We start from the raw sequence: 24,284 nt of genomic DNA, 5'->3' as shown, positions 1-24,284 counted from the left end.
ATTTTGGTATTGGAAATCAGAAAAATCGGACCATAAATGCTTGAGATATAACCTACTATATCGATTTTTAGGAAATAATTTTGGCTATATCTTTACGACTTTTTGACGAATTTTTGGAAAAACGAAAAATTTGCAGAGTCGCTAACTAAGTATCAAGATATGTAGATGTGGTTTATGGCCAAGATATTATTTTATTGTAGTACATATTAGCTGATTTTTCACATTTTCACAAAAAATATGTTTTCAACCAAATTTGTAATATTGATTTTTTATACAAGTGTGAAGGGTGTATAAGATTCGACTCTATCGAGTATAGCAATTTGACATGTTCGACTTGTTCTAAATAAATAAATTAATTAACTTTTCTTTTATTCTTTTAAATATACCGATGTAAACAAATTTGAAGGTTTTGAACACACAAACCTAAAATCAAATGATTAATATTACAAGATGAGCAGAAATAATCTGCCGTAACACCAGTAGCTTTGTCTGCAACTAATTCGAAGTCGGCTTCTTTCTAATTTACACAAAACGTTTCAGGTCCATTCATAATTTTTCAGTGTACTATTTAACACAAACAAAATCACTCTCTATCTTTAAACAAATATTTACGTTTGAGTATGTTTTTGTTTAAAACTAAAACTGATCTTCATTTACTAGTACAATGATCTAAATATTTAAATAAAACGTTTAGTATTGATTTACACATCGCCCAGATTGTAGAAACGAAAAACAACCGAATTTAGAGCAGTAAAAAGAAAAATATTTAAAAACTAATTTAAAAGAAATAGACAAAAATGAAGTGGCAATTGTGTAAGTGTGTGTCGATCGGTGATCACTGATAACATACCAAAACAACAATAAATTGTATTTATAAAAATTAAATTATTATATAATTCTATTTTAAATTCAATTTAAGTTTTAATTGCTGCCATCGTCGTTGCTTTAAGTCAATCAACAAATGGAAAATTGGCCAGTAATTATGCCCAGGCAATAGAAAGAAATTTGTTTGCATCCGAATTTTATAATGCAGTGGCCAGTGAAAAATTGAATGATAATGTTGTTGTCTCACCTGCTGCTGTGCAAATCTCCATGGCCTTGGCTTTCTATGGAGCTAAGGGTAAAACAGCTAACGAAATGCAAAGTGGATTGCGTTTAGGCTCTAGTGATGCTGAAGATGTTGTAAGACGCTTTGGCGAATTTCAACTGACTTTTGGTCGGGACAATAACATTCGTTTAGCCAATAATATTTACATCAACGAAAATCTTGAATTCAAACAAAAGTTCAAGGATGTTGCCCAACGTAGCTTTGAGTCCAACATTGAGAAAGCTGACTTCCATCCTCCCTACAATAAGCGCACTGCTGAACGCATCAATAAGGCCATGGAGACGAAAACGAATGGCAAAATCAGTGATATTCTAGCGCCTCAACAATTGAATGATCTCACCGAGGGAGTTATCGTTAATGGCATCACCTTTAGTGCCCCCTGGCAAAAGGCATTTCGTCTTGATAAGACTTCGAAGCGTAGTTTTTCCACTGGTGGCCGCCAATCTGTTAAAGTTGATACCATGTGGACCTTAAATAATTTCCAATATGGTGAGATTGGTAATTTGGATGCCAAGATTGTGGAATTGCCCTATCAGAACTCTGAATTTTCAATGGTTGTCATTCTGCCCAATCGCAAGGATGGTCTACGTGACTTGATACAAAATCTAAAAGGCAAAAATTTGGCAGCCATTTTAGATGACGGCCTCAGCACTCAAAAGGTTGAAGTTTACTTGCCGAAATTCAGTGCCACTTTTGGTGTAAATCTGGAGGAACCCTTTAAAAAGGTAACTTGTACATTTCTATAAGCATGTATGCTATATTCATGTATGGAAAATATAAATAAAATTCTTTTCAAACTGTTTCACAGCTGGGAGTCACAACCATGTTTACACGCAACGGTGACTTTGGCAACATGTATCGTATGTTTGTCAGCCACTACATCAATAGTGCAAATCACAAGGCTTATGTGGAAGTCTCTGAGGCTGGCAGCGAACAACCATTGGAAACTGGTGGTAAATAGAGATGCATATTTTATGATTACTTAACATGGTCTCTTGTTGTTTCGCTTTTTACTTTAATCATAATTTCTTTCTTCTTCTTTATTTTTTTATTTTTTGCCTGTAATTATTTATTTCAATTTAGGTCTTAAAAACATCTTCTCACGTACCAAGAAATTCGAAGCCGACCATCCATTTATATTCTGTATTAAACACAAGGATTCTGTCATATTTATGGGTCATATTGCCAACTATGCCTATGTTTAAGTTTTTTTATTTTGCTGGATAAATTTGATTAAATAAACATGTATAAATTAAAATAGTTTGAAGAAAGGTAGACAATTGTTTTAATGGACAATTAACTGTAATCGAAGTGAAAATTTGTGTGAATTTTTGAAAATTTTAATAAAATGTTTGTTTTTGCACTCACCACCAAAATACATCGAAATATTAATCGTAGACTCACAAAATACTCTATAAACTTCTGAAACAATCTGGCTATGTCCGTCCATATTTTAAGGTTTCGAAATGGAGTTTGGTAAATGTTGTAAGAAAATTAAATTGTTTGACAGCTGATGGGAATGGGTAAACTTTACCCCAATTAGACAAAAATTCATACACAGAGAAAACAGATTCATAGTAGCAACCGAATTTGTTGCCAATCGAATGATTCGGTTGCACACATAGAATTTTTCGGTTCTATCAACGGAAAGTTAGTTGATAATGAAGAATTTCGGTTGAAGCAACCAAACTTTTGTTTCCCCTTCTAAAATTTTGTAGTCACAACTGTAAAATTCGGTCACTAAGGTAGACTCATTCGATTGGCAACAAATTCGGTTGCTATCACGAATCAGTTTTCTGTGTGTATCAAAGCATTTATGAATCTAAGGTGAAAGGTGAAAATAGAATTGTATTAAAATGAATATATAAAGGTCGGAGGAATTTTTAATAACTAACAGCCCAATTATGAAAAAAAAATTCCCGGGAGTTTTTTTCCCTTTTCTCATTTTCCCTATTCAAATTCTATGTTAAAAAAAAAGAAAAGGGAAAAACTCCCGGGGAATTTTTTTTCATAATTGGGCTGTAAGTTGACTTGTACTCCTCGAGTTGCTGTTTTACTCTTCTCAAGAATTTCCGGGAATAGTTTTTTTAAATATTTTCCCATAAATTTCGGAAATTTCTTCATAAATTTCCATTTACAGTATTATTTCTGCAGATGTAAAATATATTCGTTGTGATTTATGGTCAATAAAATAATTTTTTTAATTATTTTTCTAAAAATTTTATAAAATGCGTTTGTCTCTAGCAACTTATATGTTTTACATTAAAATGGCATGGAAAATCGAAAGATCGAATATAAAAAAAATTAAAAGTAGATTTTTATATTTTTGATGGAGAAACTAATTGTAAATTAAATTTTGCAAATTTCTCTGAAAAATTAGCTTAAAGATTGTCTACATCAATATATCGCCGACTTAAATACACATTTATACTTAATTTAAATTCCCTTGTATTAATATTTCTTTATAAACATCTTCCAAATACAAATTTGATAAGTGTTTTAAAATCTTAATTTATAGTTAATTCTCATATCGGATTTCTTGTATGTTAAGCGGAATAATGGTCTGGATGATTTGTCACAAAATATTAAGTGTAACACAATTAAGAATCGCTCTTGTATTATTTCCATATACATATTGTTATTCGAACCAAAAACTGCAAGAACAGTACAAAGTTATTAATAAAAATTTAAATGTTGTCATACAACGACATCAACTACAAGTAGAAGAGAAAAAAAAGGTAAATGATCTCGTGTTTTCCAAATGAATGTCTCATAAAATATTAAGTTTTTGTATCCCTTTTCACAGCATGATGTCTCTACCATGTTTACACGCGAGACTTAATTTTGGTAACACGGATCGGATTGATCGTATGTTTGTCAGCAACCACATTTGCAACATGTTCGAGTGAGTTCTGTGTGTTGTTGTGCTAATGGCAAAATGATTTAATGCAACGTGCGACAAGCAGTTAGTAAAAAATCTGTTATATTTTTGTAGCAAAATTATATTGTATGGCATTTTTTACGGTTTAGATTATTCGAAGTAATTCAATGGCATTATTAGATTTAAATTTATATCCAGATTTTGTGAATAGAAATTAATAAAATAGAATTTAAATAGCATTGAAAGCTCCATTCAAAGATCTTACAGATGATATCATTTTATCATGTTTCCTTTGCGAGAAATATGAACTAAATCGTAAAAACCTTAAATAATTACGTTTTTATCCTTTGATCCAGCTCACCAAATTCTCCACCCAGAACAAACGATAGAAACCATATCTTAGGATGAATTAAACTATTTTAGTTGGAAACATCCACAAACATAAGTCAGTAACTCAGTTGAATATAAACTGATTTTAATTTTGCCAGCGGCTTAGAGAGAAGAAACTGAGGCCTTTCGAATTGTATATTTGCTGTTTAATTAACCTTCGGCAATCTTATGTTTTATTTTGAAAGGTACATATCTGTCACTTAGTTGTTGAACATTATCTTGTAAACAACAAAGTTTTTTTTTTGCTTAGAAAATGTCGAATTTTGTGCCAACAAAGCATCATATGCGGAATGTTTTCTTTAATACCAGGGTACGAATTGAATTCGAGCCCAAATTATGTTTGAACGCTATAAAAGAAAATCATTTTTGCACCGAACCATTACTTTCCATGAAAAAAGGATCCATTGCAATAACCCGAAACATTGAAGCCCGGTCAACAAGTCGAATCGACACCAAAGCCAATTATCCATGGCGCTAATCTAATGCTCTGTATTTCGTAAGAGCAATAGGCTGCAGAAATCTGACTCTCTCTGGGATATGCTTCACTTTGAAACAGAGTATCCGAAATTCGATCTTGGCCTCAAAAGATGAACAGTACTTTTGGCTCGGAATCCATATGTAGTCAGAAATATGGGCTAACAATATTGTACAAATGATTCAAAATAAAAGCTAAAAATTTAAAAAAAAAATTTGTTTTATGTCATACACCATTTATTGGGTTTTCACCATTTTCCAAATTTGGAGATGTTTTTACACAGTATTTTATAAATGAATCCTACTATTTATGAATTTATTAAAAAAATATTTTTAAATATTTATTCAAATAAGTGACAAATCCTACAAACTTAATCTTAATTTTTATTGATTTTATGATAAATTTATTTTGGAATTAGTTCATGATGAGCTCATTTCGATAAAAGTAATTTAGTAATTTTCGGTCTGATTTTAATTTATAATAAAATTTACAAAGATTCTAAATAAGCTGACACAGGTGTTATTAAAAAAAATGCTGAAGATTTCCAAAACTCATTTATTGAAATAAAAACTTTGTATTTTTATAATTTCTAATTTTTAAATACATAACGACTGCTAAACTATCGTTACGGAAATAACTGCAAACAAGTTTACGCAATTGCGTATTTTCAACACTCAAATAGGTTCACCTTCTTTGCGTTTACACTACTCTTTAACTCTTTCAGCCACGCTTTTTTGTGTATATGTTTAAAATCAAAACAATTGCATTTTTACTTTAATCAAGATTAGTTTATTATAAAAAGTTAGAAAAAAGTTTTTTTGTGGAGTGAAGTGGTTAGTTTACTAACCACTGTGGCGGTTGGCATTCAACATAACTAGGATACAAATTTTTTTTTCGTATAAATTTTTTTTGAAATGGAATATTGTTGACTAAATTTTCTGACCAAACAACAGAAATAGAAAAGCAAAACTAAATTTTTCTTTTAAAAGTCTCTTAAAAAATAGATTTTTACAATATTTTCAAATTAATATATTTATCTAACCAAACAATAACTTCAAAAAATATAATTGTGTAGCAAAATGGCAGTAGATGCCAATAAACTATGTTTTACAGTATAGAAAATGTGGTTAGTAAAGAGACCACCCAACCGCAAAGAGTTAAAATATGAAAGTCAGCTTTGGATTGTCTATAAATAGCCGGCCCACAGTGGTATAGAAAAAAATAGAGGGAAATAAATATGTAACTTCTAAACGGTACGTCCAATTTGAATGAAATTTCACATGCACAAAGAGGAATTGTTGCCTCAAATTAGGACACCTCGGGTATGTTACATTTTTAAAACGATCGAAATTAAATAGCCGATATTTCGCTAATTTTTTGAAAAAAATACTTTTTTTTCTTTTTAAGTTATCGCAAAAAATTTCTAAGAGGATGTATAAGGAATTTATACTTTTTGAAAATCTAACTTTTCATCAAATATCTTAAATGAAAAAAAAAAATTAAAAATTGTGGATACCAAGGGGACCAGGTCCATTTAAAAAACGCATATTTTTTTATGTAAAATTCAACTTTAGGGCAAAAATTCTCAAATCTCATATTCGATATCAAAATATAGTAACCGATTTTAGATTAAAAATTCCCATTTTTGCGATTTTTCAATACTTTTTTGGGAATTGTGGGATTGTTGATTATTTTCAGTTTTCTATTTTCAATAGAAAATTCTATATAACTCTAAAATTTCATTAAAAAATATTCATAAATAAAAATTTAATTTCAATTTGAAAAATGTTTATCTTTGCAAAAACTCAATAAAGTATTTTCAAAAAAGTATTCCATAAATTTTTTAATTGTTAAAAGTTATATATATTTTTGAAAAATAGACAAAATCCCCTATCCACTGATATATATACCTTATGTTTTTTACGTGCCAAATTTTTATGAATGTAAATAAAAGTGCTAGAGGTAAATTCTCCAAACTCAAAACTTTAACTCGACAACACTTCCTATTTATGCATGTAAATAAATTGTATTGGTGCTGTTTACAATTTATTTAAAGATATTTTTTTTTATTTATTTTAATTTATTCATGCTCAATCTTAAGATATTATTAACTTTTGTTTTTTTTTATAAATGTTAATTTTTAAACTTTTATATGGTAATTTTACTTATATATTTGATATAGCTAACTATTTTTTTTAATGCTTTTCACAAAGTAAGGTGTGAAAAGCATTAAAATTATTAGCTAATTTAATTTATTAATTAAAATTCCATTCTAGTTTGTTCTATAATGACAATAATTAACACACATGTACATTTTTAGACAAATTTAACAGAATTAACAAAAAAAAAAAAAAAAAAACTTGTACTGCCAAATATAATTTGAAGTGTTCAATAATACAAATAATTTTATTTTGAAAGAATAAAAAAACAAAATCACAAAACTTACCTTTCTAATTCGGGAGGATGATGCAAGTTAGTATCCATATTTGTTGAACAATAATATTTTTTTGTTATTTTATTGGCTCAATAAGGAATCATAAAAAATATTGCAGTTTTTGCAAAATTTTTGATTTCTTAATATTTTTCTGTGAATTTAAGCTTAAAGGCCTTTTTTTAATTTCAATTTATTGAATTATTTTTTTAGGGATTTTTTTTTTTCATAAAATTTTTATTTGGTGCACTTTATTTTTAAGAATTTAATTTATAACGCTTTTTTATGTAATTTATAAATAATTTTTTTTTGTTGCTGAATATTTGTGGTTGAATATGTGTGGCATTTAATACAATTATTTTGTGGCTTAAACGCGTTTCATTTTATTTGTTTTCTTATTTTGTTTTGGTTGGTTTTTATTGCGGTCTTTATCTTGAAATATATTTAATGGCCTTTTTAACTCAATTTGATGTGGCTTATTAGTAATAAGAGTAAAAAAAAGTTTTTTACTTTTTTTTAAAATTACTGAAACTATTTTAGAGCATTTTATATGTTTTTATTATTTTTTTTGTTTATTTGCTTGAATTCTTTAACATTATGTGATGTATAGTAGTGACGTATGTACTCTTTAACATCGTTTATACCATTTGAGGTTTCCAACTTTAATTAATTGCTTTAAATTGATGTGATTTTTATTATCGATTTAAATCAAGTTGTATTTTTGTTGTTTTACATTGACATATTTTTTTTAAATTTTCTGTTAAATTTGTATCTATACTATTAACTTTTTTGTTTATTTACATTTTAAACATACATACATCCATACATATTATTGATTAAAACTTTAATTACAGGCTAAAACAAACTTAGAGTAAAAAACCAAACACATCAATTTAAGCCCAAAAGAACGTTGATAACACTTGCGGCTTAAATTGCACAATATAAAACTAAAACCAGGCTTAAAAAGTCGACAGCAACAGCAGCAAAAACAAAAATAATCTACTGAAAACCAGTAAGAATAAAAAACCTTCAAAGTGTTTGGTTTATGATGCCGCAATTGCCACTGTTGGCTGTTGCACTTTTTTCTTTTTTTTTTTTTTGTTATTTCTGTTGTTGTAGTTGTTGTCACATGTACTAACTACATAGATTCGTATGCCAGTTTGTATCTAAGTAAGTATAAAATATTTTTTACTATTTTTGCTATTGTATTTTTTTTGTGCACAATATTTTTTGTTTTTGTTAAGACACTTTAATGAACCTGGCTGCTGCTTATTAAGCAGCCTAAGATGAGGACATTGGCTACTTTTTTAGCCAAATTGCAGAATAAGAAAATCGACTCGTCCGTTCTTCTTAAAGCTACGATCTATATTTCTTTTTTCGCAACGTCACGCAAACTGTTTGGCAAAACACTAACACAGTTACACTTAACACAAACACCACTACGTATGGATAATACATTAAATTTAAAGAAAATTTATTTTCTTTTTTAGGCACTTTTTATTTTAGATTTTTTTCAACAATATTTTCTCTTATTTTTCTTCATAAATTGGCTTTACAATTACTTTTAGCTAACGGCAATTTCCAATATAAATTTTGGCAATTTTTCTTTTAATTTAAAATTCGGTTTTAATTTAAAAGCCCGTAACGTACGTAAGAAACGCGCGTATAATTTTCTTTAGCAGACTTTTCTTTGCATCCACTCAAAAGCAAAAACTAAACACTAAACTCTTTTTCCATTCAAATGTGTATTCACATCTATGCGATACATTCATCCGTCTATCCGTTCATTTATTGTAAAGATTTTGTATCTTAAACAGTAAACTAAAGACTAAGGCAACACAACGAATTGTTAAATTAAAACAAAAACAAAACATCAAAATTTATCTGTTGCTTTAATGGCAAAAAACTGGTCGATCTCTGGCAACATAAACATTTAGTTTCTGCTGCTGCTGCTTTTCTTGTTTTTGTAAACAAACATTTTTAAATTATACAACTCTTGGAGAGATCGTTAAAACCCCCTCTTTATTCATCAAGCCAAAGAGAGTTTATTAACATAAATAAATTCTCTTCTTACTCTTTCTTAAAATACTGGTTCTTCAAAATACTGGGTTGTATCTACTAAGAGATTTTATTTTTAAATAACAGTTCCCGTACTATGCTTTAATGCACTAACTAAATTTATGAGTTTTGAGTTATTCATTAGAACGTCTTGCAAAAAAGCTTCCTTCAATTCTTTACCTATTTTTAAAATTGAGGATGGACTCCCATACAGATGATGTAAAATATATAAATTAGGGTGGCCCTTATTTTGCACTTTTGCGAAATCAAGGTCTGGCGAAATCGGATAACGTTTAGTTGAAATTACGTGTTTCGCGTCAAAGTAGCAATATTTTCAAAAAAATTTAAAAAAAAAACTAATGTTAAAAAAACAATACAAAATAGTTTTTGTAGTTAATTTAAAAATAAAATATAAGCATTTTTTGACATCGATAACCCATTTATAAGTCATAAAATTGCATTTCCAAAATAAAAATTTGAACAAAATTTCAAAACATTAAAAAATAAATTTCGGTACTAATAAACACTTGTTAGCGTGGGCAACAATTTATAATTGGCAAATTTTGATTTTGGTCACAAATTTCTTAAATTTTTTTTTTAGGGTTTTAGTGAGATCTTCTGAAATAATCTTTTAAAACAAGAGTATAATTTAAATGTTTTACTTTTAAACGATTTTTTTCTTTAGATTTCATAAGTCTTGACTTCGAAAGAACTCTATCGCTGATTGTATCGAAAGCATGATAAAGAATATTCAATATCTCAATTATTTTTTAGTTTTTTTAAGCATATGAAATCCTTCATTATACCATTGGAGTACTTTTTGAATTGTTTTAGATTTTGAATACTTTTAATAGTTTCGATAAGTTCTGATAAAAAACTCGTTTCAAAAAAAGTTAATACATGTAAATAAAAACAAAGTTTCAAATACATGTACTAATTTAAATATGTCACTTGTTATACTCACTAAACATGTTACTTGGATGTTCGAAAAAATATGTAATTTTAATTTGAAATTTATATTTGAGTTGAAACGGAAAGTGCAAAAAAAAGGAATTTCGGTTAATCGGTTAATCGACACAAATTAATCGGTTTATTTAGTATTTGAAAATCGGCAATTTTAAATTATTCAAACAGTTAACCGTCCAAAATTAATCGGTTAACCGATTAACGGTTAATCGATTGAATACCCTAATATTGATATACAAAATGTTTATACCCTGCACCACCATAGTGGGGACTGTATAATACGATTGTGCAGATGTTTGTAACGCCCAAAAATATTAGTCTAACACCCATCTTAAAGTATACCGATCGACTATAGAATCACTTTCTGAGTCGATTAAACGATGTCCGTGCGTCTGGCTGGCTGACTGGATGTCCATGTAAACCTTGTTCGCAAAATACAGGTCGCAATTTTGAAGATATTTCGATAAAATTTGGACTAAGCCTGTTGAAACTGGCTGAAATCGGTCCATTATTTCTCCTAGCCCCCATACAAATGTCCTTCCGAAATTGGACTTTATAGGTCATAATTGTTTAATTTATATATGTATCTCCACAAATTTCGCTCCAAATAAGTTTTATATATACAAAATTCATGTCACCAAATTTTGTTACGATCAGTCCATAATTAGTCATAGCTCCCATATAGACCCGCTTCCGAAAATCACTTTAACGTGATCGTGATCGGTCCATAATTGGTCATAGCTCCTATATAAGGCCCACTTCTGAAAATCACATTTTGAAAGAAAAATGTTTTTGCTCTTTTACTTAGTGTAGGGTATTATATGGTCGGGCTTGACCGACCATACTTTCTTACTTGTTTAATAATATAAATGTTGTAAAAGATTCAAATAAAATAGTGTATAATGATTTTCATACATATTATAAAACAAATAAAATAGGTACTTTGAGTCCCATTTATTTGTAATTAAAGCACTTGTTAATTTTACTAAAATCGGAAAACGTTAACCATTGAAGAGTGAAGATGAAAGGACAAATTTTTCAAAATTTGGAATTTCTAATGGAAAGATAGCGAAATATTATATATTATTGGGCCGATGAAACTTGAGTTAAAGATAACATAAATTCCAGTATTTACAATAACACAAAAATGGAAATTAACCCTTAATAGGAGTTGGGGTCCAAATTACCCTCATATTTTAAAATCACGAAAAACATAGTCAAATTTCTGTTCTTATGGTTTAACTTCCATTTTTGTAGCGTTATTATAAATTCTAGATCTTAAGGTATATTTTTTTGTAAAATTTTACTTTTGACCTTCACGATTTAAGGGTTAACGTTGTTCCATTTTAGTAAAAATTTTAGAGCATATTAAGAATTTTCTTTCTTATAAGATTCTGTATAGGTTTTACTTAAAGTTCATAACAGTAGGGAAATTGGGCAAAAATTTAGTTTTTCTCGAAAATCGCAAAATTTAAATCGAAGGTTCGCAAAAATTGTGAGAGGTATTGACATAGTTTTTCAGATTTTTATTCCCTATTATAATCTCAATGAATCCCAATGTGATATTCCACATATTCTGAAATTTGTTTAACTTAATTTTTAAAAAAATAGAAAATGAAGATTTAAAACAGCCGTTAAAAAAATTAAATTTTGTGGGTCATACCTGCGATTATACACAAGTAAATACGCATATATTTTAAGTAAAAATTACCTTTTATTTTAATATTTCTTAAAATATGTTAATTTTTCCCTAAATTTTTTGTTCAAGTGTACAATTAAATTAAAATATTAACATTTTTCATCCAATTTTTGTAATTTATTTCTCATTACACATTTCGATTCATATACATATATTCAATTGCAAAAGTAATTATTTAGTTATTTACAAAACATGAAAAATATTTTTTACTGTAATTTTCTTAATATAAATAAAACTATACGTATATTTCTGTAATATAATGCAGAATGTTAAGGAGTTTCACACATTTATTTCATATAAATAGTAAAATTTTTCATATTTTGACCTTTGACCTCGATGCGCGTCCCGAAATCGCTGTCCGATTTTCAGCACTTAACTTCTAGACCTAGTGTCACAATATTCCTGCCAGCACCCTTCAAAATCCGAACAACAATTTTTTCCATACAACTGATTGTCACTCTAATATACATACATATATCGATTTTTCCATGTTTATTGAAAAAATATTTAAATTCTTACAGGGTATTATAAGAAACTTAATTGGTGCAAATTTAATTTTGTAGATTTGTGCGCATTTACGTAATTTCTCTGATTATACCTAGTATGGGAGCTGTAGTCAATTATGGACCGATCTGATACAATTGAACTGAAAATTGCATGTTGTGAATTTAATTTCAATAATTTTCAATTTAATTCGTTTTTTTGCGGTTTCATACTTTTATCTTATAATTCGGTACATAATTCCATGATTTTTTAAAACAATTTCTTGGTGATCCTAAATCAGTCATTTCCAGACAAATATGGAAGCAATAGGTATCATATGCTAAATATTAATGTATCATTCATATTTGTAAGTTATTTTCAGGTTTCGGAAAATTAATTGTCATACTACATTTGTCTGTTAAGCGTTGTAAATACTCAAACATTATACATATAACCATGTTCAGCTTATTACGCTTTCCCTCCTCTAATGTTGTCATCCATGGAGTAACATGTCAAGAATCGCTACATTCGAGTCTGTTTATTCTGAATGATCGTGTTACACACACTTGTACTTTATACTTACATTTATTCCTTGTTTGTCTTATGAATGATGGTGATGATCTTATTTTAGTTTTATTCATTCCAACAATTTTTCTTTCGTTGCATTTGTTTTATTTAAATTTTACGACTCCCTGTTTATTGCAGGTGCAAGTACAACAAGTACATAGAATTTTATTATTTTTTCATTTTGACTTTTATGAGTTTTTCATTCTTTTTTTATATTATTTTCTTTTGTTTTGTATTTCATTTCTCAATGATTATGGGTGCGTGTATGAGTGGAAGTTTGTTTATTTCGAAGCAACGTTTTAGTATACGAATTCAGTCTGGTTGCCTTTTTGGGTCAAGATGTATAAAAAAAAAAAACAAAATTAAAAAATAATAATAAAAATCAAAAAGAAACAAAATTAAAATAAAATGATGTGTTAATATTTAAGTACGTGAAATCTTATAAAATGAATGTGAAATTAAAGAAATGCAATACAAACTAAAATTGTACGCTTCCAGTAAAACATTTATATTCAAAAATATTTATATAAATACATATGTATTTATGTATAGCTGCATGTATTCATGTATGGCTCATAAGAATTCATAATATAAATACACATAAATAAAGATACACATTTTACACGATCATACCTAAATGGTTGCGTTTAGTTGTTATAACCATATAAATGAAATCAAATAATAATTGTAATAAACATGGTATTCGTATTCGAACAGTACTTCTTTCTCTGTCCTCTACACTCGAATGAATTCAAAACATACTACGCAAAATAGTTATAAGCCCACTGAGAAGAATAATTTATATATTAGGAATATAAACATTATTCGGTAATTGATGATATTTTTTTCGAATATGGATTAGTATGATTAGTTTGCAAAAAACTAAAAAAAAAACATTTTGCCTCTTGTAAATGCATTTTCAAACTTCAGTAGCCCGTTTCTGTATTTCTCGAATCGAAAAACTTTCCGCATGAAACGATTGAATTGCAACAAAAATAGTGTAAAATGAAACAAAATATGTTTTTACTCGCACAAGTGTTTCTGTATCTTGAGTTTGCGAGAATTATCTGTCATTTAAACAATTTTCCAGCCATTATTGGGAGGATGTGAGAAAAAGTGTTTCTGTAACAATATTTTGCGCAAAGTTTCTCACAAGAACTGCCAAAACAAGTCACATTTGAAATTGGTGTTAGAAAAACTAAATTTTAAAAAATATAGATATTTTTAAATTCGTATGTATAAATATTTAACCCAAATCAGCAGAAAATTATATATACACATGCAAGTACACAAAAATGTATTTCAAAATTATTTTTTTAAATTCAGCAGTTATAAGCGCCACACTATACTTTTTGTTTTATATTCAAATGATGACAATCAATAAAACACAATTGTTATATTTTGGCATTTTAAATTTTTTAGTCTTTCACTGTTTTCGCATTCAAATACAGAAACACTTTTTTTCGCACATCGAGAAACGATGGAATTTTTTGTTTCACACTTCATGTGAGAAGTTTTCCGATGCGAGAAATACAGAAACGAGCTACAGATCAGATGTGGCACGGATTAACGTTATCGGATTCGGATATTAGAGATATTGTTACGAAGTTTCACATGATTTGAGCTGAGGTGTTTTCGAGTTGATTTACGTTTGTTTAGCTTCCTAGCGCTAATAGTGGCCAGTGCGTAGCCCCTCAAAAGTGGTCACTTCGGGTCTCAAATTTTTTAAAAAAATTGCCAAAATTCCATTTATGATTCGAATGAGCTGAAATTTTAAATATAAATAGTCAGTGGGAATATCTACAAAAAATACGCTTACATGTGTAGGTTATATCTATTAGATGAAGAGATATTCAGGTTTACTGATTAATTTTTTTTAATATTTTATGCCCACTTAACATTTCTAAATTAGTTTATTGATCCTTCCAGATACAGAGGAACATACTGTACAAATTTCAAAAGGATCGGTAAAGTGGTTTAGCTTCCAATAAGGTAATGTTACATCAATTTATATATGGGGCATTTCATGTCAAGTGAACCATTTTTTAAAATCGATGTCTTCCGATCGGGATGAAAAGGTTAGTTCTATTCAACAAGCTCGGTCGACAACTATCTGAGTTAGAGGGGGGTCAAAATTTGACATTTTGACCAAGCAGATGTTTTTTTTATCCATGTAACTTATTACTTATTGTTCTTAGCAAAATGTTTCGCAAATAGTTTAGATAGCTCCTTCTTCAATTTTTCGAAAAAAAATATTTAAAAAAAAAATAAAAAATTTTTAATATTTTTTTTCGAAATCAAAAACTTTTTGACTTTTATATTTTCCTTGAATACCTATTTGGTCGCTTAGTGGGATGCGAGTGGGATATCTATCAAAATAAATATTTTGTAACTCAAAACATACAATTTTTGACTTTTTTTGCAAAATCAAAAAATTTGTTGACTTTTTTTTTCAAAATGGACCCTTTTTTAATTTTTTTTTTAGATCAAACAAAAGCTGAGATATTTTCCTTGAAGACCCCTTTGGTCGCATATTGACATTATAAATGTCAATACTGTCGGTTCAGCCGTTTAGGAGTGGTTGCGAAACAAACAAAAAACTTTCAAAGATATTTATAATATACATATGTAGATATACATATATGGTTTTAAATTTGTATTTTAAAACTATAATTATAAAACCTATTGTACCCAGTAACCCAGTGTAACAAGTAAATTCACATATTTCCAAGAGGACTTAAGTGGTCGCCATCACAACAATCCAGCTCTATACACACAGACAGTCAGCCATTCAGTTGAGTCCACAACTTTAAAGGCAATTGAAAATTGTAACAATTGCCAGTATATCGATGTTCATGATGAATGACAAGTTAATATTGTTTAATAGAAAGAAAATAACAACAAAATTGTAAACACATTAATTATTATGTATGAGCATAAAATATGAAATCAATTGGGAAACTAAAATCGTCTAAACTTTTCCATAAAAAACAACTGAAACTAACCAAAACATCTATTTACAACATATTTGCAATTTAACGTCCACGCATGCCTTTTAAGATGGAAGAGAGAGAAAAAATTAATGAAAAAAATATCGAATGCAGTCCAAATTTTATTATAACTATTCATGAACTACTGTGTGTGATCAAACATTGTGGCGCTATATAGAGACCCACTCCATGATGATGACAGGTTGAAAATTTGCCCTGAATTAAGAATATATTACAGACATTACAATGTACATTTTTATGTCTGCAAGCAATAAGTCAGATTTAATTAGAAACACAAGTCCATAAGTGGAAACATAAATATATTTAGGTATTTCAAACTGTATCATATAAACAAGTACATACTCACGAACATAAGTATGTAGTAAATATGAATCGAAAAATATGCCAAATGGACACTTCTCACGAATTTATGCGGTCTTGCTGGTAACTATTTGTTTTTAACAAGTAAGAGTGCTATATTCGGCTATGCCGAATCTTAAATACCCTTCACCTTTGTTGTGGATGCATTATTATTTTTTATAATTTTTATATATGTATGTACATTGCCCACTTTCAGCGTACAGCATCCTAAATTTATCAAGAACACCAAAAAAAACAACAACGCCGAACGAAACAAAACACCAAAAGAAAAAACAAAAACAAAATACGCAAGGCAATGAAACCAACACACATCCAAACATACGTTTAATTGTATAAAAAACAACAACAACGACAAAAGAAACAAAATACGCAAAGCATGCACATTCAAACATACGATTTGTTGTTTTTTTGTCAAAAAAAACCAACACACAACCAAACTAAACTTTAGTTGTATAAAAAACAACAACAACGCCAAAAGAAACAAAACACAAAAAAAAACAAAATACACAAAGCTTGCACATCCAAGCATACGTTTTGTTGTTTTTTTGTCAAAGCATGCAATACATTGTGTTTTTTGATGAAATTTTCAGAGGTTGTCTCGGATTTTTGCTCATATCTCCGTTATTTATGGACGGATTTTGCTGATTTTAAATAGCAAAATTCTCGAAAGTATGTCTGACAGAATTGTTGAAGATTTGGATCCCGAAGATATCTGGGGCCTTCAGAAAATTGATTTCAACAGACAGACAGACAGACAGACAGACAGACGGACAGACAGACAGACAGACAGACGGACATGGCTTAATCGACTCCGCTATCTATAAGGATCCAGAATATATATACTTTATAGGGTCGGAAATGAAAAATGTAGAAATTACAAACGGAATGACAAACTTATATATACCCTTCTCACGAAGCTGAAGGGTATAAAAATGTTATTTGTTATTGTAAACCACATAACATTGGTGAAATATTTTTTGTTTTATTGTTAACATTATCTAAAGCAAAATTTATGCTTAATTTGGTTTAGGTCCAATGATATTTTCATTGTATTATGGCTACAAAAATATACAATAGCATAGGCATTTAGGCATTAAGTTGCCTGTTGTGATCCTGGATTTTCTTCTTCATATTGTATTTAAATAACTATCAACGATGATATAACCAATATTTTCCGAATCTTCTTATATAAATAAAAATCAAATGTCGTTCGTTGGTAACTGCATCAGTTGAGAATGGCCGGACCGATTTAGAATTTTTTTTTTTAACTGTTGGTCACAGTCCTACTTTGGTTTTTACGGAACGAAAAATTTACCGCGCCCACTTATTGTGATTTAAATTGAAAATATATGTATCTAAAAACGCAGGACGCCTGGACCGATTTGGCTAATTTTTTTTTAATGTTCGTAATAGTCCGCAAAATTTTTTACAGAAATAAAAATTGTCCACAAAGCAATTTGTTACTCTAACATTTATTTTCCAACGACGCATTTGGTCCATCCAAGAAACGATGAGTGCTTCACTGAATCATAATCCGAAAGGTGTTTGCAAACATTGCACAAAATTACAATAATCATGATTGGTTGAAAATCGGTAGACTATAATAAAAAAAACTGTGAGTGCGAAATTTTATGTTACTGAATATTCATCTCATAAAGTAATGACAACAAAGGGACACAAAATAGGACAAATTTTAGAGGCTTTTTAAACCACTACATTATTTTGATTTATTGTGGTTCCAGTAGTACATATATGGTCCAAATTTTAAAGCTTTTTTTATAATTTGTATATAAATCAAAAACGATTAATCCAATATTATTTATAATAACAAATTAAAGCAAAAAATATATTTTTTACGTGAAAATAGCAGATTTTTTTGTTTTAAAAAAATCATGAAAAATCGAAACGGCATGTTTATTACTTTATCGCAAAGCCTCATATAATAGCAACAAAATGGGATATCGATAATAATAAAGTCCGTATGAATTTCTTTAATAAAGTTGTCATTTATGATCGGTGGGGTCTAAAAATTTGAGTGAGCATGTAGTTTGATAAAAAGAAACATAATCAATCAAAAACTCGATTTTAAATTTTCGTGTAGTTATTGCGTCTCAATCGGCACAGTAGATTTGGAGTTATAATAACAAATTGAAGCAAAAAATATATTTTTTACGTGAAAATAACAATTTCTGCCGAAAACGGTACGAGGACAAAATGAGATACCGCTCATAAAAATCGATGTATTATTTTCGAATTTATTCCACTCAAAGTAAATGCTTGTATATAAAATTATAGGTTATGAAATTAGGACAAAATGCTTCAATGGCGATCCTGCGTGTAATTTTAGAAGGTAGTTCCGGACTATTTAGAACATATTAAAATATTCGGAATCGGACAGAACACAACAAATTGGTAAGCATTTTGCGAACCGGAAAAAGTATTAATTTATTTTGTAATTTGATTCAGATCACCAATGGATATAGCTAAAATAAAACATTAAAATTAAGTTTGTATACTATAATTTAAGTTGACAACATCAACATATATTTTTAAGGCCATCCTAACTTCCATACATAATTCCCTGCTTAATTTCCTTGTTTTCCAAATAAAACTCAATTGATTAAAATTAATAATTAATGTATTTTCTATATGTGAGCGTGTGTAATTGTATAATTTGAAATCGTTCTTACAAAATTCAAAAATGTGTGTATGATGATGAGTAGTGAATGCATTATTGCATTTTTATTTGTCTGTTGTAATATGAAGAATGGATTGTGGATTATTTTTTTCTTAGAAACTACTTTGAATGTCATTAAGCTGCAGTGTCTTCGAGCTTAACAATGTGACCAGCAAAGTAGACGGCAGTCTTGTCACGTATTATGAAAACAAATGGATGATCGGCCACAAATGTTTTGGGGTCTATGGGCAACGACATGGGCACACCAACAGCAACTGCAATAAATTACATGGGCAAATGGAAAATACAATAGAAAGAACGATTAGTTTGATTACTGCTAATTTGTTGTATCTCATTTTCTTTATTTTTGTTTTTTGTGTTTTTCTTTAAGAGAGTTTTAAACAAAGACTTTGCTTACCACTGGCGGCAGCAGCTTCACAGCCAATTTCATTGACATCTATGAAGGCCTTGTGTTGTACCTGCGAAATGTGCATATTGGACGCACGTTTATCAAACATGTTACTAAAATCGGCAGTATTCGAGAACATGGTATTAATGCCAAGCTGCAACATTCAAAATATACAAACAAATTATGGTTGCATGGATAATATAAAAAAAGAAAAAGTAATAGATACACAGAGAAAACAGTTTCGTTGCACACATATAATTTCAAATAGCTATTAACGCTTCTAAAATTATGTAAAATTATGTTGCAACTAAGAATCTGTTTTCTCTGTGTATGTATGTATGTTCAGTGTACACTTACCTTTTGTAGTGATGGCTTCAGGTCGGTGTCAAATTCAAATTTGAATTTTGGCAAATAGACACTTGTACTCTTCCATTCCCACAGTGCTTCGAGATCATTGAAATTAACTCCCTTCAGTTTTTGCTCCAACTCAAAGAGGCCATCACGTTTGTTGGGCAATATGAACCACATGGTGAGATCAATATTCTCGAAAAATAGTTCCAAAGCCTTCGCATCCAAATCAGGATATTCGGCATAATAATACCAATTGTCGGCAAACATTGTGGACACTTTGATTGACTGTTCATTTGTAATCCAAAACTCGCGATCACTGGTAGCATCATCCATAAAGGGACGTGCCCATTTGGCTTTAAAGTAAATGGCATTGATTAGAGCCACATTTGTTTCGGGATCAAGTCTCTGTATAACGTTATCAATCTTGCCATTAGTCTTCTCGGCCAACCATTGATTGATGTGATCAACTGAATACGATTCGTTGGCGAAATCTAATTGCTCGACGTCAGAATCAAAGTAAATTTGAGAGGTTTTTTTGAACTCCGGAGATATTTCCAATTTATCGTTGACAAAAATTTTATTAGCTATTTCCAACACGGTCTTTGACTTGATAAAGGAATGCAAAAGTTTGTGATAGCCCTGGGCCAAACCGTCCTTACTTTGGTGGGCCGTGGCATGTAGGCTTTTTTGCAGTTCAGTAGCCGTTTGACCGGAAGCTCCATAGTACACTAAACCTAAAGCTGTTTGCACAGACACTGGTGAAATGATTACATTTTCATGTTGACTTTGTGTGGCTACAGTTTGGAAAAGTTCGGTGGCAAATAAATTTCTTTCCTGTACGGTGTTTGCGTTAAAACGCCCGAATAATGACATTAACACTAACAACACTTCTATATTGTAGAAAGAAATTTAAAGATAAACTGAGTAACACAAATAATGTCAACAAGTAAAAAAAAGACACTCACTAATAAACCAATTCATTATGGCAAGCAGTATTTTCGTTAACACTTTTCTTAACAGACTTTTTTCGCTCGACTCCTCTATCTAGAACTCACTTAACAACTGATGACCATAACAAAGGTAACTTCCATTTATACCTCCATGATCACAATATTTGGATATGGACGATGACTTGAACAATCCAGAAGAAAAGAACAAAATAAAAGAAACCATCGACTTAACAATGTAGTCAACAATTTACAAGCACGTTTACGTTTGTAAGCTGCACATAGGTACTCGTATTCTTGTATTCTGCCTCCAACATCAGTACGCTTCCATTGCGTAGTTTGTTTTGTTTTGCTGAAGTGAAAGAAGCAAAATACACCACACTTCAGGTTTTTAAAATTCGAAACGCATTTTTATTAAACAAATTGTTTTATTTCTTTTACCAACTTTAAATATATTTCTCTCATTGAAAAGGCGAATTCTACTCTTAGCGGCGTGAAAGTGGTAAAATTCTCTTTTGAATTTAAAAAAGAGTTTGAATTGTAAATTCTTAAAATTTAATTGTAATTGTGATAATAACAAATAAGAGAGAGTAAATTTGCCAGTTCTGCCATGCTGATTGATACCATACATTTTTTAAAGTCATTTTCTGAAGCGGGTCCTTATATAAAATTATTTATGGTAAAGTACGATTCCGAATTTATCCGATTATAACAAATTTCAATAGAGACCTTTGAAATATAATCTAAGTCGACCACCAAAAGAGGTTTAGAATATTGGTATCCATTAAAAATTAAAGCAAATTAAGTCCTATGTAATCATAGGATGAAATCGATGTCTTCCGATCGTGATGAAATTTTCATTTTGATCAAAAATTTGTATATAAGCGTAAAATTTCACTGCCTTACCGACTACTGTATTACCAAACATCGGAGATCACTACAAGATGAATATATTTATTGCGTTTTATGTATTTTAAAGCCATTGATGAGACCACAGGAAAATACAAGATTTACATATCGCTCATTTGCTGCAACAACGTCATAACTTAAAATCCATGTGTTTTGAACTGTGTAATACAAAATATGTTCTGTTCTTTAGTCTTTCATATAGTTTTATTAGTTTAAAAAAAAGTCAATTATTTTTTTATGAGAATGTTTTTTGTTGTAAACGTCAACATTAAAATTGATGTTTTCTCGTATATTTGCCAAGTAAAAATTTGGCTTAAATACAGATTAGAAAGATATTAATATCTACTATTTAAATCATGTTTTATTTCTGCAATCGTTGAAAATTTATTTAATAAATAGTAAAATGTCATAAAATATTCAAAATCGTTTTTCTCGACACGATCGATTTTGAAATAATTCTATCCTTATAATACTAACCAATTTGTCGTTAATTAAAAAATATATATTTGAAAAAAATCGAGAAAGATGTGAATCCGATATTTGCAAAAATACAGACCAAGGTAGGTAAAAAACATAAAATTATTTTTTTCAAAAATTATTAATTTTCGTAAATTAAAAAAGATACAATACAGTTATAGTAATGTTTTTTGTAATTCTCATCTAGTAGATTCTACATATATACAAATCTTTCAAATCGGATTAAGAACAAAAATTTGGCATAATTTTTAATTTGTAATATACGCGAGATACCCCAATTTGGATTCTTGAGACTCCGCCCCACCTTAGTGTTAAAAATACAAATTTAAAACTTAAGGTACGTTCACACATGGCAAATATTTGACGAAAAAGACGTAACCGCTAAAAAAAATATATTTTAATTCTTTTATTTATTGTCAAAAACTCCTTTTACTTAAGACAATTCAAAACAAATATTTAGTTTTATTTTATTTGATGCTGTTTGTTCTTAATAAACACTTGTCACAAAAACACAAAACACGTCAAACAAATTTGTGCTTAAAAAAGTGGTTACGTTTTTTTGAGCAAATATTTGCCATGTGTGACCGTGCCTTTAGGCTCAGCAAAACCTCCTCTATAGTCGTGATTAAAATCGGATTATCGGTTTGGAAATTTTTTTCACCTATTTTATACACTACACCACCATAAGTGGTGAATGAGGGTATATATAAGTTTGTCATTCCGTGTGTAACATTGAGAAATATCCATCTGAGACCCAACTAAGTATATATATTATTGATCCTTATGAAATTCTAAGTCGATTGAGCTATGTCCGTCTGTATGTGTAAAACACGCTCACGTCAAAACTAGACAACCAAAATTGGTAAACTTGCAAGAAAAATGTTTACTGTTCTCCTAAGCAGTTTGGTATTGAAAATCAGCAAAATCGGTTTAGTGAAACCAGAGTTATGAACCAAAATGTGAGACAACCTCAAAAAACTTGATAATTTTAAAATAGTTTTTGTTATTTGTGCAAATATATTACAGATAATACCATCAAATTGTACATACGTTATTTCTATGTTAAAAGAACTAACTCTGGTAAAAATTATAAGAATCGGTCCATGTTTTCTCCTAGCCCCCATACAAATTTCTTCCCGAAAAATGGTTCTGTGTTCTGTAAATGCCTATCAAATTGCAGTATCCACACAAAATTCAGGAAAAATAAGTTTCGTGCTTAAAGAAATCACAACACCAAATTTTTTGTGAATCGGCCCATATTTGACCATAGCCCTCATATAAAGTCCATTTCCGAAAATCACTTAAATAAGCATAAATGTCTTATAAATATCGCTATTAAGTTGAAATTCGTCATAAATAGTCCTCATATGTATATACCACAATTGCTATACCTAATTGTATGAAGATCGGCCAATAATTGGTTATAGCTCCCATATAAGGTCCAAATCCGAAAAACACATTAACCTACATAGATATCTAAAAACTATCAATATCAAAACAAAATTTCACACAAATCTCTAATTTATATTTAGAAATCATACTACAGAATTTTGTGAATATCGGTCCATATTTGACCATAGCTCCCATAAAAGGTCCACTTCCGAAAATCATTTAAGTACTCATAAATTGCTTATAAATACCCTTATATTGCTAAAATTCGACACAAATAATACTCATATAGATAGAAATCACTGTACCAAATTATACACAGATTGGCCGATAATTGGTCATAGCTCCCCTATAAGGCCCATTTCCGAAAAAGATATTAACCTTAATAAATATTTCGATGTGTTTTAAATATCAAAATGAAATTAGGCACAGATCAGTAATTGTTACCCAGCAATCGTACTACTGGATTTTGTGAATATCCGTCCATATTTAACCATAGCTCCCATAAATCACTAAAATCCTCATCAATTTCTTACAAATATAGTTATCAGGTTGAAATTCGTAACAAATTTGTTCAATATATGCAAAAATCTATGTACAACATTTTAAGACGATAGGTCTAATAATTTTTTATAGCTTCCATACAACCCAATATTCCCACAACCCAATATTTTGAAATTTATCTAAATATATTTG

General features: G+C 29.4%; 2 protein-coding genes across 2 annotated transcripts; one reads left to right on the top strand and one right to left on the bottom strand.

Moving 5' to 3' along the window:
• Nucleotides 1–658: 658 nt before the first annotated feature.
• Spn43Ab (Serpin 43Ab) lies at nucleotides 659–2,379 on the top strand. The gene is made up of 4 exons (XM_065510672.1): nucleotides 659–813; nucleotides 920–1,833; nucleotides 1,917–2,061; nucleotides 2,192–2,379. The coding sequence occupies exons 1-4, from the start codon at nucleotides 798–800 to the stop codon at nucleotides 2,311–2,313; spliced, it is 1,197 nt and encodes a 398-aa protein (XP_065366744.1). The 5' UTR covers nucleotides 659–797; the 3' UTR covers nucleotides 2,314–2,379.
• Nucleotides 2,380–19,049: 16,670 nt separating this feature from the next.
• Nucleotides 19,050–20,984, bottom strand: LOC135960597 (serine protease inhibitor 42Dd-like). Its single transcript, XM_065511920.1, has 4 exons — nucleotides 20,832–20,984; nucleotides 19,873–20,756; nucleotides 19,525–19,669; nucleotides 19,050–19,381 (listed from the first exon to the last, which is right to left on the bottom strand). The coding sequence occupies exons 1-4, from the start codon at nucleotides 20,845–20,847 to the stop codon at nucleotides 19,242–19,244; spliced, it is 1,185 nt and encodes a 394-aa protein (XP_065367992.1). The 5' UTR covers nucleotides 20,848–20,984; the 3' UTR covers nucleotides 19,050–19,241.
• Nucleotides 20,985–24,284: the final 3,300 nt, after the last annotated feature.

This window comes from Calliphora vicina, chromosome 5 (assembly GCF_958450345.1).
Source record: "Calliphora vicina chromosome 5, idCalVici1.1, whole genome shotgun sequence".
Lineage (NCBI taxonomy): Eukaryota > Metazoa > Arthropoda > Insecta > Diptera > Calliphoridae > Calliphora > Calliphora vicina.
This window is presented reverse-complemented; position numbering and strand designations above follow the sequence as displayed.

Bases quoted from the DNA above. Each gene is read 5' to 3' on its own strand.
- LOC135960597 (XM_065511920.1), bottom strand. The intron at 19,670-19,872 runs GTAAGTGTACAC...TGAATGTTGCAG, and splicing joins TGAAGCCATCACTACAAAAG to CTTGGCATTAATACCATGTT. The intron at 19,382-19,524 runs GTAAGCAAAGTC...AATTTATTGCAG, and splicing joins TGAAGCTGCTGCCGCCAGTG to TTGCTGTTGGTGTGCCCATG.
- Spn43Ab (XM_065510672.1), top strand. The intron at 1,834-1,916 runs GTAACTTGTACA...ACTGTTTCACAG, and splicing joins TGGAGGAACCCTTTAAAAAG to CTGGGAGTCACAACCATGTT. The intron at 2,062-2,191 runs GTAAATAGAGAT...ATTTCAATTTAG, and splicing joins ACAACCATTGGAAACTGGTG to GTCTTAAAAACATCTTCTCA.